Raw genomic sequence first — 16,467 nt, 5'->3', positions numbered from 1 at the left:
TAAACATTTATTGCACCTTTAATACATCAGTTACAAAAGCAAAATTTTCCAGAAGGGCAGGCTGGAAGGAAAGGGAAAGTACAATTAAAGGCTGCTGCTCTGTTGCAGTGTCAGGGCCAGGTGTTACGCTCTCAATTTCCATTTAGGACACTGGCAAATAACCTGGCTTTCCTATGGTAAAATCTGATGTTGCTATGGCTGGACTTGTTGCCTCTAGCAGCTTCCTAATTTCTGCAACTGGATGCACCATTTCTTAATGTTGGACATGACTGACCATCTGTGCCATGGCTGTAGTATTGTTATCCTTGTAGCTGTGCCTTTTACTGAATGACACATTTGAGTGGTCAGGAGACTTAAGAGTGGTTTTAGGAGACAGAAGTTTATCTTAGATATGGTCATGGGAGCTTGGAGAGGTTAACTTCCAAGAAATTAGCACAAGCTGCTGGATCTAGTTTCCTGCTCTTTCTTTCCTTTTCCATTTCCTTTGTTCTTCCTCTTCTTTATCCCTCTTATTTTTGTGTTTCCTCACTCTCCATTGCATGCCTATGAGGAAATGGAACACCAGTGACTATTGTGTGCCAGAGTCCAAAGCCTGCCAAGAGCAGGTTTTTTGTTGGTTAATGGTTTGCAACACCACATTCAGGAAGGACGTCCAGCTGCAGACCTCCAGCCTACCCTGGGTCTCACCACTCCATGGCGTTTTCTCCATCCACCAATACACTCTGGCACACAAAGAAGAAAATACAAAGCAAGCCCTGTAAAGGAGATTCATGGCTCCAAAGCCTTTAAACCACAGACAGGTAAACAGATTTGGAAAGCCATGTGGAGCTGGGGGGAGCATCACACCAGGACCATGTGTCACAGCTTTGCCTCGTTCATCCAGATGGACACCATGATTTACAACCTGCCTCACTGATCATCCTGTCAGGGATTACTGCTGCCCACCTCTCCCAGCAGCTCCGAAAGAACTGAAACTGTAATTTGCTCAGCCTCCCAAACCCTACTGCAGGTCTGACCCTGAGCACACCTTGAGCTCACCTCCAGCTGTGGGTGAAGCGCTTCCCTACTGCTTTTGCCCATGTTGCTCTCACCTAAGAGGTAACAGAAATCAATACAAGCAAAGCCCAAAAACATAAAGGGTGCCTTCCATCACGGTAGCCTTTTTAAAGGTGACTAAAACAAGGCAAATTGAATTCCCACCTGGATGTTTGTGATGATTGTGGCATAGCAAGAGCTCTCCAAAAATACAGTCCTTTTTACTGGCCTACACCTAAGCAGTACTGATTAATTCTCTTGAGGGCACCTAAATTTAGACCTTCTGACTTCCTCTCCCACATGTTTTCCACACATCCAAGGAGCATGGCATGTATATACTTATAGTGCATGGGTGGCTCAAGCATTTGTCTATGTCTCCAGACCTTCTGCAAGAGAAACTATCTAGGGACTGATTTTTGAGGCTTACATTGCCTTTCCACTCTGTCCCTCCTAAGGCCACATTTTCTGATTTCAGAAGCAAGCAAACACACCTTCTTGATTGTTTTCAGTGCTTCCTGGTTCTCGGCCAGCCCACATTTGCAAAGAGCCATCTATTGGCCACCATCCTATCCAGTGACTCCTGGGTATGACACATCATACAGCAGTCTGCTGAAGCATGAAATTCACATGATTTTCAACTTCTCCACAGACAACTCACATATTTTTAACATCCACTCTCCAGCAGCCTGGGGGAGAGATGTTGCATTTGTGGTTGTGAGGAAGGTGGGTGGGAGTGAGGGCACATGAGAAGCTGAGGCCCCTATGGTTGAGTGACTGTGTACATGGGACAGCTACAGCATTGTTGAGCTAAACAATGAGACATTCCACAGTTTAAAAAACAAAATGCAAAAATAATAAGAAAACAGGGTGTGTTTTCTAGGGGTGTAGATTTTTTTTCCCGATTTAGAGGACACACATTCCTCTGTACCATTTTTATTATGTTCTGTCATGATAGTAATTACTATGGTCTAAGAATCAAGCACAGATCACATAAATTATATTACTGTCCAGTTATTTTAGGCATCCATACAACAATCCTACAGCAACATGTTGGACTTCAAACTGCTGTATGCCTAAGCCTGTCAAGTCAAGTGACTGAGCACAGCAGGAGACAAGTGGCCATATATGGCACCTGAGAAGGGAAACACTTCTCCTTCTAGTTTAGATAGGGTTTACCCACCCACACTTGCCTTTAGAAAGCTGTTGGTTTATAAGAATTTATTATCTGGGTGGGTTGTTCCCTGCCTTTGCTTGCACTGGCTTCTGCACCAGCCACACAATGCTTGGCTGAGATGGGGCATTCAGGAGTTGGACTTTGAAGGTAGTCTGGGCTTCTCATTTTATCCTGCCAGGCAGCCAGTTGCAGAGCAAGGTGCCTTGCCTGATGAGGAATTCCTGCTTTCTCTTGAGCCATTGGCAGCAGTTGCACCTCCCCAAAGCAGCACAGGGCACATGTACCAGCTGTGTCTGTCAGCCACAGGCACACGGACACAAGGGCAGCAAGGAAGAAAATATGAATGCCAACAGAAAACACTAAGCCTTCACGATGCTGCTTCCTGGCTCCTCTAGTGATGCCACCAAAGAAAAAAAGCGGAGGCTTATGGCATCTAACAGGAGGGGGAAGAAGCAGGGAGAGCAGCATTCAAAGTGCTTCCAGCAGACAAAACCTATCAGGTCTAGAAAGAGCTAGACAGGAGGTGGCCTGCTGTGGTGCAACTAAAGTTGAGCAAAGGGGATGCAACCACAGGGCCAGAAAAGAGCTTACTAGTTCTGCTGCAGTAGTAGACCACACACTTAAAATTACTTACTCAGTTTCCACCACAAGTAAAGCAACATATGAGAGCACATCCTGTTGGGATGCGTTGGTACCTGTACTCAAGGAAAACTGTCTTTTGTTTTATTTTTCAGGAAGAAGTGTAATTTTTTTATCCAGGACCCGCACTAACTCTTCCCATCCTCTGCTCAGATGTATCCCAGAGCAAATCTTTCACAGGCCGGTAACCCAGCTGCTAAAACCTGCATTTGTAACACACCCGGCACCAATATCCCAACGCCTAACCTTTCCTGTGTTCCGTGCAGTGGGCGCTGGAGTCAGCAACGTCCAGAGTCCAACATTAAACCCTACCGGCGCAACAGAAGGAGAGCAGGGCTGTGGCAGACCTGTTTTGCACTGTGGGGTGGGCAGTGGTGCAGCACGTGGTGAAACAAAGGATGTCTCTAAAACACAGAGAAATAAAGATAGATGGGAACTTAAGGTTCCACCAAGGAGTCCCCCTCGGATGGGAAGGCTAAGTTGTTCCCATGAGGAGTCTTTCTGGTCCTGGCTGAGTCCCTCCATGAGGGGAGCTAGGGGAGACGGTCAGTGTTTAACCCCGGGCAAGCACCGCTCGCCTGGCTGAGCCTTCTGCGCTGCAGGAAGGGCCCACATCCCACAGAGAAACGGCGCCACTCCGTGCTTTTGGTGGTGGGAAGGAAAACAACAAGGGGAAAAAAGGGAAAAAAAAATATTCCCGTGATTTATTCCCGCCTTCCAGCTTTGCAGCAGCCCCACTCTGCCCGCATTACGGGCAACACGAGCTCCCTTTCTCGTAAGGCGAGCAAAAAGCCGCGTCAGGCAGGGCCGCTCCGCGGGGGGACGCGGGGGGGGAGAGGGAGGGCCGAGCACTTCCTGCTCATCGTTACACAGCACTTTTCCAACCTTCCTGGGCTTTCCTTTCTGCCGCTGCTGCTGCCCCGTCCCCATGGCAGCCGGCAGGGACGCACTCTCCCCGCCCGGCCGGGCCTGCGGGCGCAGCTGAGCTCACCTCCCCTCACTCCCCCCAGCGGGGCCCCCGGCGACCCCGGGCCCCAGCGGCGCCGTGGGCGGGGGCGCGCGGGGAGCGGCAGGAGGCGGGTCGGGCCCCGCGCATGCGCGGCGCGCCGCGGCGCTGACCATAAAAGGGCGGCCGGGGCGGCGCGGGAGACGCGCTGGGACGGCGGGAGGCGAGGGAGGAATCCGAGCCGAGTGCGGGAGCGAAGCCCTTGGTTCTTTGCCTTTACGCCACCGACCCTCCTTTCCCAGCCGTCGCCGCTATGGTGAAGATCGTGGGCAACCTGGTGAGTCCGATGGGCGAGGCGGCCATGTCCTTTCGCCGTGCGAGGGACGGACGGCGGGACGAGCATCCCTCCCCGGCGGGCGGGCGAACGGCGAGGGAGCGCTGCTGGGGGCGGCGAGGCAGGCGGGGATCAGTGCTCGGGCTGCCCCGGGCTCTCGGGAGGCCTTGGCCTGCGGGAGATGGCGGGTGAGAGCCCGTGTGCTGCCCGGGCAGGCGGAGCCTGCTTCGCCCATGCGGCGCGAACGGGGGAAGCCGCGCGGAGGGCTCGGCCAGAGCGGAGGGGGGGAACAAAAAACTGCGCGACCTGAGGCTCCGGGGAGTCGGCATGAGCAGGGGGGTGATGCAATTTCACGTTATGACGGGTTGTTGCTCATCGCACTTTAAAGCCTTAAAGAAAACGTTCCGTTTCTCAAGCGGACAGCAGGGTACTAGAGCGACAGGAGGAGAGGACGCAGTCCCAAGCTGCGTCAGGGGAGATGTAGGATGGACATTTAGGAGGACTTTCTGAAAAGTCAAGGTGATTAGGCGTTAGAATGGGCTTCACAGGGAGATGGTTGAGTCACCATCCTCGCCGATGTTTAAAGAAGAACTGGACGTGGCACTGAGTGCTGTGGTGTGGTTGACAGTGTGGTGTTGGGTCGCAGCTTGGAGCAGCTCGATGATTTCGGAGGTCTTTTCCAACCTAACTGATTTTGTGATTCAGTACCTTAATTTAGCAGTCCTGTTTGGCTTATGTACTGATAGCGTGTAGGGGACCAAGTGGCTTTCTTAGATTTTGGCCTAAGTTCTGTTGCATTTCGGAGCAGGACATAATGGAAAAGTTCATCCATTCTTGACTTGAAAGGAGCTGCTAGACCCGATTCCCCATACTTAAGCAGCAGAAGTTGCTGTCATAAGAAGTATTTCCCTTGTTATGGTGCTGTCTGACATATTCACAACCCTAATGCAGCACATCACTGTTTGGATGGTTCTGTGAATGCAAACACATCTGTGGCTCTGAGATACAAAATAGTAATAAAGCCTAGACCGACACATGGAGAATACTCTGCTGGTGATGAAATAGCGTGTGGTCTTGTGCACAGCAGCTGATGTGGTTGATAGACAACAATAGAGTTTTTGTTAGCTGTAACTTAGGAACCCAAGTCTCAAAAAATATTCTCCATGCAAACTTAGCAAGCTCTTCATTTCAGGAAAAATCCTGTTGGGCTAGTCTCACCTTTTTGAACTTGAAATTTGCTGCAAGTATCAGTTTGATCTCATTTTGAGGCATCTGCAAGTGATGCTGTGTGGGCATCCTGTAAGGCCCCAAAAAGTTGCTCAACAAGGTCTTTAACAGGGCTTAGAGTTGTTCTTGTACTCTTAGACACAGGAGAAATACCATCAAAGATATTCTCAAGAGGTTAAAACAACAAAAAAAGACTTTACTGGCGACTTTAGAAAATCAGGGAATTTTGGCAAAAGGTTTAATGCAACATTCGGTCAACATAAAACACTTCTCAAAGCATTAACGTGGCCCCTTCAACTTAGCAAACTCTAAATCTGTTTGATTTCAAGTTACTTAAAAATTCTGTGAGGAGAGAATTAGAAGACGAAAAGAGAGAAAAGACATTAAAAAGGGCCCATATAGCTACTAACTGCTGGGTCCCAGCAGTGTTCAGCTAATAGAAATTCCAAGAGGAGGAAGGGTCAAGACATACGCTAGCAGCAAGTTTGGCCTTAAAAACCCCTTGCCTCCAGTGTGCCCATGACAGGCAGATGCCAGTGTGTCTGGGATACGGGCTCTAGGCATGGGGGGTATGGGGCAGTGCACTGCCTCACCAGAGCCAGGCCTGACCTGCCCCTTCCCCCACGCATCTGCACCTCAAATTATTTCGAGACCTCTGTCTTTCCAGTGTCTCACGCATCCAAGTTTGTTTTCTAGGCTGTGCTCTTCTTCACTTTAAAAATGAAAGGCATGTCAGACCTCTCCCACTGGACCGCACGAGTGGTGGGATCTGATACATAAATATACAAACTAACACTTGTGACCACGGCTCAAAAACCGGTGAATGCAGGAAGCTCCTTGAGAGGAACGAAATGCCTTTCCATTCAGGTCCTTGAGAGAGAATGGTGTGTGAATTCCGCAACCTGGAATTGTTGTTCTGCTTTGTATCTCTTCCCCCTTCTCTGTTTATGGTGGCACAGAAGGGGCAAACTTTTGGTGTAAGGGTCAAGGTTTTTGTTACACGCAGGAACAGGTTAAACATGGCAAGTCAAATCTGGCTCTGCTCTAAGTTAGCTAGGCTTCTGCTATTGTCCTAGCTATGAGCCTTTTTTAATAGTCTGCTGTAGTTAAAGCGAACTTTGGTTACGTGTTCATGGACAGTGTGAGCTCAACAGTCATGCTGACAACAGCATTTTAACATCAGTGACACCCAGAGTATTCAAGCACAGTGCAGCTGGGATTTCTGGATTAATTCTGGTTTTCAGTAAAACAGGTTTGTATTCTTCTTGTATACAAAGGGGAAAGCCCATTCTTGCACTGTCTGCACTTCAGTGAGTGAGAGCTAGATAGAGGTGGCCCTTTTCCCTGCACACCTCTTCAGAAACAGACTAGCTTCTGAAGAATGTCTACTATCAGGGCGCTTGACTGATCCCTCTGTAGTACCTGCTATAGCAGTACAGAGGGAGCTGTATTGGTCGTTTTTTAGTGGCCCTGAGATGAGTGACTAGTGTTAACTTGTAAGAGGGTTTTACCATGGGACATACTGCCTTTTATAGTCAAAGCTAATGAGGTGTAAAAATTTAAAAAGCCACTTATTGTGGCTGCCAAAGCTTTCCTCTTCATTCTAGCTGCCTCTCTTGTTATTTAAGTTAAAGAAAATGCTGAAAAATTGCAGCTTTTCCTATAAGTGATAATTTTAGAAGTGGCCTGTGCTAGGGACTTCAGGCAGTTGAACCTTTGCTTTGTTTATGCTAGCTTCTGTATTTAAAAGCCTCACTAAATTACATAGTAACCATTGGCAGTCAGCCGATGATTGGGCAGTTCAAGGGTGACTTGATATGTGTTGAAAATGTTTACAACCAAGCTTTAATCAAATAAGCCAGATAGTATGGACCTGTATTATCTGTTGCTGAGGGCAGCAGACTCCTCCTTTCAGCACCATCTGAAGGAGGCCAGCAGCCTCCTTTTTGGAGCCCTACCTGGTGCTGGGAACCTTTGGGCCACTAGAGACTTTTCATTGTTAGAGCTTCTTACTTTGTGTTTGTTGAAGGTAGCATGCCCTTTTCTGCTGAATGACAATACAAGTAAAACGGGGTCTTGTGTGTGCTCAGAGAGGTTGTAGTTAAATATTTAAGGGAAAAACAAACAAACAAAAAAACAAACCAAAACCCCCCCTCCCAGAAAAAACATCGCCACAAAGAACAAACCGATATTGACCAGCATGCTAGCTGAGGTTTCCCCTAGTGAGCTGCTACCTGGAGAAAATGCTGTTTAACAAAGCATGAGAAATAGGCTTGTGATGGCAGGTTCCCCTTCTGGTAACAGAGATTTAGTTTTTCAAAAAAAAGCTTGTCACTTTACAGTTAACATTAAAGACAACTAGTGAAGTCAGTTGGACTGGTCAAGCAGCTTGTTTTTTGTTTTGCGCCTGCTACTACTGTCTTCCTTCCTCCGGGGAAATTAAGCTCACTAGAAAAACCTTCAGAACTTCTCACTGTTTCAATATTTTTTAACTTGCAGGGGTAACACCTTTGGACCCAGCATCTTATTTCACTGTCCTGCAACAATTTTGGCTGATAGTAGAGATGATTTGCAGGGTAACACCTGATTTGTAGTCTGGACCAGGTCACCAGTGGTGAATGATATATGTGACCAGCTGTAATTATGATGCTGTCCCACTTTCCCTTTGTTTTGTGCAATAACAAACCTCAGGTGTGTGGCCATATGATGAACACATTCCAAAGCTGGCTTCCTTTGACAGAATACAGTAATTATGCAGCTGGATAGGAGACTTAGGGGTTAAAATAGGATGGTCTAACTGGCAGCTGTGGAATTGGACTCAGTAGAGTGGTGTTCTTACAGTGCAGAGGTCTGAGAAGCTATACCAAAAATCAATAGCAGGATTTCAAGGCCAAAAGTAGTGAAGCTTGATTGAGGAATTTATAAGTACTGGGAGGGAGCAGTGAGTATGGATTGCTGTGTGCAGGAACACTAAAACATTGTAGGTGGGAATGGGCACAGGAACGCATACTATGTCAGTACAGGAGTAGGGGAACCTAGGGAGACAGGAAAACTTGACTTTCCTGTCTCTTTCAGAATGAGAGTAGGTGGTTGGAGTGTTACTATTGGTCTTGTAGCAGAGTAGACTGTGACTGTCCAAGATGCAAGGATAGAAAAACCACTATGTGCCTCTGAAGAGAGCTATGTGGAGAGGGAAGTCTGTTAACAGGGAGATGTAATGCTGAGTGTATTTGAAGTTACAGGAAGCTGTGAAGACTTTCACATAGGATTATGCATACATAAGAATGCTCATGCAGGATCTCTGCTTCCTTGTTAAATATATTCATGTCCAGTTTGACTTTGGCTCCTCAACTGCGTGGCATTCTTTAGCTTACTAGAGTCAAGTTGCAGCTTATTGTGGCTGATTGCAGAACCAGGTATGAATTAGTTAACCCCTGCACTTCAAAACGAACACCTGTGTACGTCTGGCAGTAACCATACTGCTTTCAGTTAGCTGTTGCTGACAGGATTCCAGTGCTTTGCTCCATTAAGCTGGGAGAGACTAAAGCAGCTCTCTTTTTAAGTTTATACCAACAGCTCTCCTGAAGCTTGATTGCCAAGACAACAAAGTTGAAAATTACTGAAGTGGCTTGTACTTTCTTTGACATAGACAGTATCAGAATGTAGGTGATCAGCACTTTCTGCTTCTGCTTGAGATATTTGTTTGCCTTTTGCTAGGATGCAAGTATTTATTGCTTTTAATGTCTTTCAGTTCTGTTAAAGCATTCACTTTTTGACCAGCAAAAATGAGTAATGGCATGTAAGATGTTTAGTTCCAAGAAATATTGTCCAGAGATGATTTGTGTGACTAAGTGCAACACAGACTGGAAGACTCAGAATAAGTATTGGGTGTTTACTTGTGTAGTCTATGTAGTAGTAGTAGCATTGCTACTTGTGTAGTATGTGTAGCATTGCTTTGGCTAATGATGTCAAATGTGGGTTCACTTGGCAAAATAACTATCCTATGAGGTTGCTTTCAAAAACATGCTTTAGAATAAAACACACAATATAATTTCAATGTTAGCCATTGATTGGAAAAGTCACCAGAGTGGATAACTGTACAAAGGTTTGTGTCTGTCCTTTCCAAATTCTGCAGATGAAAGTCTGTTCCAGATGAAGATGAAAGCCTTACTGCCAAGATGAAATGAGGAAATGGATTATAAAATCTAAGGATCGTATTTTGGGGATAACACAGAGCTGTCAGAGTTGAGCATCATGAGTAGAGAATTTCTATCTTGTTTCCACAATTCCATGAGTTTGAGCATTGTGGTTGTTTTCTAATTAGTGAGACATAGGACACTGACTGCTGCTAGCACCAAGAAAAACAATTCATACTGAAGCACAAATGATGGTACAAATAACCCAGTTAAGTGTTTAAGACTTGCCATAATGATTAGTGTGTTAGGTCTGAGAGCAAGCCAGCACTGGGATTAGTCTTATATCATTTAGGAAAGGAGGGGGAAATCATCAATGTGTTGTGTTTTTTTTTTTTTGTAGGTTGAATTTCAGGCAGAACTGCAATCTGCTGGTGAGAAGCTTATAGTAGTTGATTTCTCTGCCACATGGTGTGGACCATGCAAAATGATCAAGCCCTTTTTCCACGTAAGTAGTTTTTCTGGGTTTATTTCTGCATTAAATTGTATATAAATGTTTGTGTTGCTTGAACATGGAGGAAAGTTCTTTTGCCTTATGCGATTTTAAGTCTACCAAGTGAAATAGACTGACCATTGATATAGCTGGGAACTAATATGAGGTTTAGCTTTTGTCCTGGTGCTTACATGCATTTTGGGTACATGGAGACCTGCCAGTTGCATTGCAACCTTCTGTACACTGTTAATGTAACTCCTCCAGCTGTGTTTAGGTGGCCGTGTTATCTCCTGATAAGGTATGAGAAGCTGTGGCATCATTGGGTGATTAGCTGAAGGCTGCAAGAGAAGGCCTTCCACCTATGTCTTAGCATATTTTGGGTCTTTGTGGGGAGAATGTGTTTCCACAGACTCCTCCAGAAACAGTCGGCAGCAGAACAGAAAATTTTTGCTCTGGTAGTCAAATAGCTGCTTTAAGATGATAAAGCATGTTTCACTAGCAGTTTAAGCAGCACCAGGCTTTCCATTTATACAAATGCATCTTTTCAGGAAGCTTTCCTGGGACACTGTAACTGCATAATTCTTTTTATTTCTTTCTAGAGTTTGTGTGAGAAGTATGGTGATGTGATATTCATAGAAATCGATGTGGATGATGCCCAGGTAAGGTCTGGGGTGGTCCTGAAGGAGGACAGCTAAGGACTTGATGCAAGTGACAGCCAAGAATTCAAAATGTCTTCACACATTTTGAATCAAAATCTAAAACAAAACAAGAGTTTACTTCAACTTAAAATTGAAACATAGGGATTTAGCTGGAAAGAATTAGTTTTTTTGCAGGGAACACCTGAACAGAACTAACTATCTGCTGGTTATCAGCACTCTTGAAGTCCTATGGCATGTGTTGGATAACTTGGAAGCAATGACCCTTTACTTTGGGAAGGAGTGTTGGTCTAAGGTCTTAAGCTGCTTTGATGCAATCTTCCTTAAACCTAATGGTTCACAACTACTGATCTTTCTGGTCCCTCCACTGCTCTTGGCACTTTTTCCTCTTTCATTAAAAATGAAATTAGGTGTTGAATTAAGTGCACTATAATGTCTGCTGTATTGCAGTTTCAACATTGTCAAATAGGTACTTGAAAAATGTCATGTGGAAGCCCAAGAGTTGCCACAGGGCTCTTGAGTCTTACAAGCAGACATGTTTTGATGCGGAAGTCTGGCTTTTTCCAAGCACAGAGTACAGGTTAAGGTTTTTGCTACTGCATGAATTAAGTGTTGAAGAAGGGATCTTTAAGGTTTACTTCAGGGAGATGTTAACACTGCACTGGTTTTGCTAGTGATGAACTAGCAGAAGTTCTTTTGCTTTGTCTTGAACAGCAATGGCTTTACTCCATCACCTAAACAGAAGTCAGCTAGAGTGGGTTCTAAATTTAACATACTTAAGAATGCCCAGTTGAAGATGATTTTTTGTCTCTTCCAGGATGTTGCTTCACACTGTGATGTGAAGTGCATGCCAACGTTCCAGTTCTACAAGAATGGAGAGAAGGTAGGCTCTGCCTTTTTGGAACTGGGGCAGGAAAGATAAACACTTGAAAGAAGATTGGGAATGTTGGACTACTTAGTCTGCTTTCTCTTGATTATGTCTCTATGGTACCACTAGCATTAAGACACTCCTGAGAGCAAGCAAGTTCATCTTAGTACCACAGCAGATGTAACCAGCAGTTAACTGGTGATGCAAACTCTGTTGTTCACAGGCAGTGAACTGAGTTAGTTACAAGTCAATCTTACAGACAGTTTCATGAGAGACCATGGGGTGAGATGTCTGTGTTAAGACTGTTTAACACCCTGTCTATCTGCCTAGCACCCTGCCTTTTACTTGGCCAGTGTTTGTTATCTGGGTGCAGCTTGTTTTGAAGAGAGAAATGACTATAGGTGCCTATGGAATCCTGCCCAATCAGAAGTCTCTAACCTGGTTGAGGTTATATACAACAAGCAGCTGTTTAGTTTATTTCACAGAGAGGCTGTATAACCTTTGACGTGAAGGTCCTGTCCCTCTTTAAGGACTGAGCTGACCTCTTTTGTCTGCTCTGCCAAGAGATGGATGAGATGAGATGCAGATTGTGCTCTGACAGCACAGTGTGCTGCCTGTGCAGGGTAGTTTGAGTAGCTCTCTGCATGAACTTGCTGAGCTGATTGTGTTGTCTTTAGGCTTCTAGTTTGCTAAGCAAGCTGAAGGTAGGCTTTTCTGAAGGAAAACAGTGCTTTGGGTGTAAGTTTTGTGACTGAAGGTGATGGAATTGCACCTTGGGTAGTTGAGTGTCACAGGTAGGGTGACTTTCAGTTCAGTATGGGGTCAGTATGAACCTTTGACAGTTCTGTTAGACTGAACTTCTGCAACTTCATGATGTCATTGGAAGAATTGTGATTACAGTGTGACAGTCAATGTGTGGCTTTTTGTATCAAGCAAGCAGTTTCATGGCCTGTAGTGTAGTCTGCTCTCTGCCTTCCATCCCTGTAGATGCAGGAGGACAGAGCTGCAGTTATTAAAACAGCTGATTAATGTTGCCTCCATCTTTCTGCTCTATAAGTAGCAAGAAGATAATTTCTCACAGGAGAAGCCAGGCACAAGGGTAGGTCATTTGGAATAGTCCCTCCAGAACTTGATTGGTAGGGCCCTGAGCAACTCAAGGTGACTTAGAGCTACCTTTGATATGCGGGGACCTTCAGAATCCCTTCAAGCCTCTTTTTGAGTCTAACATAATACTGACCCAGGATTAATGGTAGTCTGGAAGTGAAGTTTGATAGTCTTCGGTCTCAACTTTTGCATGAGTTGAATTGAGTAGGAAATAATTATATGAACATCTGCAAAATACTCTGTGTTTTGAGAGTGGGAAAAATTTTAGTTTTTAGCAGAGTTGAATAGGTGTGTATGGAACTGGATGCTCTGCAACTAATGTTAAGAAGCATTGAATGCAGTTCTAAAAATCAATCTCTCTTTACAGGTGCAGGAGTTCTCTGGGGCCAATAAAGAGAAGCTGGAAGAGACCATTAAAAGTCTACTCTAATCTCCAGCCATGAAGACATTGAAGTGTGACTGCTTTGGCTAAATTACAGCCTGCAACTTTTCTACTTAAAAAAAAATAAACAAGCTAGCTAGATTAAATGATACAAACTATCTTCTTGGTCCATGTATATGAATAAAATAAAGTATAAACTCTTCACTTATGGATATTGTTGTTTGTTTAACAAAAAGCTTAAGAATTTCATAATGTCAGGTGAGTGTCAGGTTTTGCTGTGTTAAAAGAGTACTGTCTGTGTACAAAGACTTCTCAAAGGCAACCTCATCTATTGTTGGCTTGGGATCCATGACAGTTGCTTTAGGAGGAGTCTGCTGCCACCCTACTCAGATGGCAGTCGCTATGCTATAATCTAGTTTACAAATACCAAAAGAGGAGTTGGAGAAAAGAGAGTAGTCACTGGGTGGCATACTTCTTTCATTACATCTTTTTAGTTAAAAGATTTTTAAAATGTTTCAAGCTGCATTTTAGAGTTCAGAGCTCAGACTTGTCCTTCCAGAGCATTATACCAATCCTACCATGGAAGTGCAAGGTAGGACTTGGACTTGCTGTCTTTTTGCCTTTTCAATTTACCTTGCCATTTGTATGTGTACTTTCTGGTTCTATTAGTAAAGAAGTGTGTTTAGTCTGAGTTGGGCTGCTTTGTTCCTAGGCATTAGTCTGGAACAAATGACTGAAGAAGTAAAACTTGTAATGTCTTATGGTCAAGAGAATTTTAGATTTATGTACTCTTGTAATTTTCATTTGATTGCACTGTTGCACTCTCAGAACACATTTGACACTGTGTTGGACAGTAAACTGGACTCTGTGGTCCTCCAATCTTGAATCAGGCTGTCTGGATGAATGCTGACTTGCCAGCCTTTTTGTACCTGCCATTCACCTACTCTTGGCACTGTAACCAAGGGAACAGTGTTTTTTCCACTGTATCAAAATTGCTTCCTTGCTGGCTTGGATGTCCTGTATAAAAACTCAGTGAAGAAGGGAGCAGGGCTGTAGCTATGAGTGAGTACAGCTTAGTGAGCTGTGCTGCTCACTGAATATCACTCATGGAAAACCTAGACTTCCTGCTGCATATGCAGATAGTGTGGAATGAATAAGCCTCTTGTCTTAGTGGTAGGAAACTCACCTATGACTCAGCCTTACACTCACTTCACAGGCATGCATGAATTTCTTGATGTCTCTGGAGGACTGGGAGCCTTGAACAGCTTAATGTATATGTTCCTAATTTGAAACAAGATTTTTCTAGTCCAAGAAGTGGCCACACCCTTTACTTGAGAGTGAGCCATCAAGGCTCTTCTTGGATGTAAGTTCTGAGTTGTGATTATGCAATGAGAAGAACATGGAAAATATTTTCCATATTGTTCTGGCTATTTGACTAAGAGAAGTGCAGCTGCATGTTTGAACTGTTCAAAGGTAAATGGGAAACCACTACCCCAAGTGGTGGGTGCCATGAACAGACTAGTGAGGAGAGAATAAAATGAAGCTGTAGCAAGAATGCACTATGAACACATGCTATCTGCAAACAAGCATTGCTTTTGAAAGCAGTTTCTGCATGCCCTACTTAATCTCTTTGGGCAGTAACTGTGAACAAGAAAGGTTAAAAAAATTCCTGCTGAAAGTTCCAGATGAAGTTCAATAAGAGGCCCTGGCATCCCACTTCATCCTTAAATAATATTGAAGTGTGCTACCACATACAATATTTCTGCTGAGGCAAGACCAGACCAGGTTGTTGCAGAGGAAAAGTGTGGTCAGTGGTGCTTTGCTGCTTGTGTGTTGAATTTAACTTAATACTTCGTTTAGTTTTTTAGTAAAATTATACTCAGCAGTAGCCTTGGACAATCCAGGTGACAGTGACTGGAAATTCAAGTTGTGATTGGAAAGACCAGAATAGCTGGAATACCGCTTGTGCTGAAGCAAGGGGTGCAAAGCAGTTCTTAAAACAGCAGTGAGTTCAGCTTCCTGTGCTGCAGTATCTTCCCCTCCCAAGAGCTGGTATGTAGGCATACTGTGATGAAAATAACTTGCATAGCCTAATTTGAAAAGTGTTCTTTAAGGCTTGGCTCTTTGAGGAATATGCAGTGAGGATCTCCATGTTAGGTAAACTTTCTCTTTAAAGGAAACACATAGTCCTCAAATGCAAAGTTATACCAGAATGTGACTGTAGTTGGTCCTTGCCAAGGATGGAAAGCAAAGCCTATGCTTTGTTTTGGTTATATATAAGGAGCCTGGGAACTCCTCCTAGGAACCCTGGGAGGAGAGAAATCTAGTTCAGGATGGGAACTGGCTTGAATCTTTCAGCAGGCAAGGACAGGGTGGGTGTTTCAGTCTTTAACAAGCCTAGGTATACAAAGGTTTTGTTCTAAATGGAATGAGTATGAATATCCTTGCTAAAGCATAGGGCATATGCCCTCCCACAAGTATTAAGTAATAGAGAGCTGGCTAGGTGCATTTTTTTTGTTTGTTTTTCTGTGTGAAGGTGTGAGGCCAGTATTGCTGTGTGCCAGGCAGTAGCACAGCATTCACTCCTTCATTAAACCCTGTGGTCTTGCATGAACAGAATTAGCTGCTTTGATCCAATGATGTGCAAAGATGCCTGTAAGAGGGAAGTGGGTAGATAGCCAACTGACTTGAATGTTTGGTAGACTTGATGTACGTGGCAGAGAAAAAACAACATAGAAAGGTTTCTTTTGGGAATAAGGGTTTCAGGAAGAAGTTTTGCCCCTCAAGCAATGACTACAGTCTGTGTCATTTGGGTATGAAATAGGTGGGATGTGTCCCTTGCTGTCAAACAAGAAAAACAAGATGTTTTTGTATGCAGGCCTGTTACATAGCTTGCTTATAATGGGCTGGCCAACAGGATGAGAAGTACTTCCTTGAGTACAGCAATTAAAACACATAGCTGGAATAATTAAGCTTAATAAGAGAGGACTAACATGAAAGGAAGGGCCAAGAGGTCACAGTGAATGGACATGTGAACTGTGCTTGATCAAATTGCAGTGGCATAGTGACACTCCTTACCTCCATCCAGGGGTTCTGAAAGGACTGTTGTGCACTTGAGGAAGTGTGTGTCATGCATGTGAGGTGCTCAACCACCCACATCTCCAATCTCTTGCAGCAGTCAACCTAACTGCAACTACAGCTAGCCATCTGCTTTCCCTTCTTTTCTTGACCTGAATGAAGACTTTAATTCCCCTCTGGAATGATTCTAGTAAGAGTACTGGTAATAATTTCAATGTTTAATTTCTTAACTGTTCATACATTAAAACTAGTTGGATCTACCAAGATAAAAACTGCATTTTTTTTTACCAATGCCAACTGGCAGAGCAGCTCCTCTGTGTTGTGCTCTATTGACATGCAGCTTTCAGCCACGAAAGGAATTGGCTTGAGGAGCATACTGTTGAAATCCTTGCTGGATT

At 44.4% G+C, this 16,467-nt stretch overlaps 1 protein-coding gene across 1 annotated transcript; it reads left to right on the top strand.

Annotated features, from left to right (window-relative positions):
- The first annotated feature begins 3,984 nt into the window (after nucleotides 1-3,984).
- Nucleotides 3,985-13,199, top strand: LOC118699780 (thioredoxin). Its single transcript, XM_036403951.2, has 5 exons — nucleotides 3,985-4,131; nucleotides 9,892-9,996; nucleotides 10,581-10,640; nucleotides 11,455-11,520; nucleotides 12,977-13,199. Exons 1-5 carry the CDS (start codon nucleotides 4,108-4,110, stop codon nucleotides 13,037-13,039), a joined length of 318 nt encoding a protein of 105 aa, XP_036259844.1. The 5' UTR covers nucleotides 3,985-4,107; the 3' UTR covers nucleotides 13,040-13,199.
- The last annotated feature ends 3,268 nt before the right edge of the window (nucleotides 13,200-16,467 follow it).

This window comes from Molothrus ater, chromosome Z (assembly GCF_012460135.2).
Source record: "Molothrus ater isolate BHLD 08-10-18 breed brown headed cowbird chromosome Z, BPBGC_Mater_1.1, whole genome shotgun sequence".
In the NCBI taxonomy this organism is placed as follows: Eukaryota; Metazoa; Chordata; class Aves; order Passeriformes; family Icteridae; genus Molothrus; species Molothrus ater.
The sequence above is the reverse complement of the archived record's forward strand: the minus strand, read 5'-3'. Positions and strand labels throughout refer to the sequence as shown.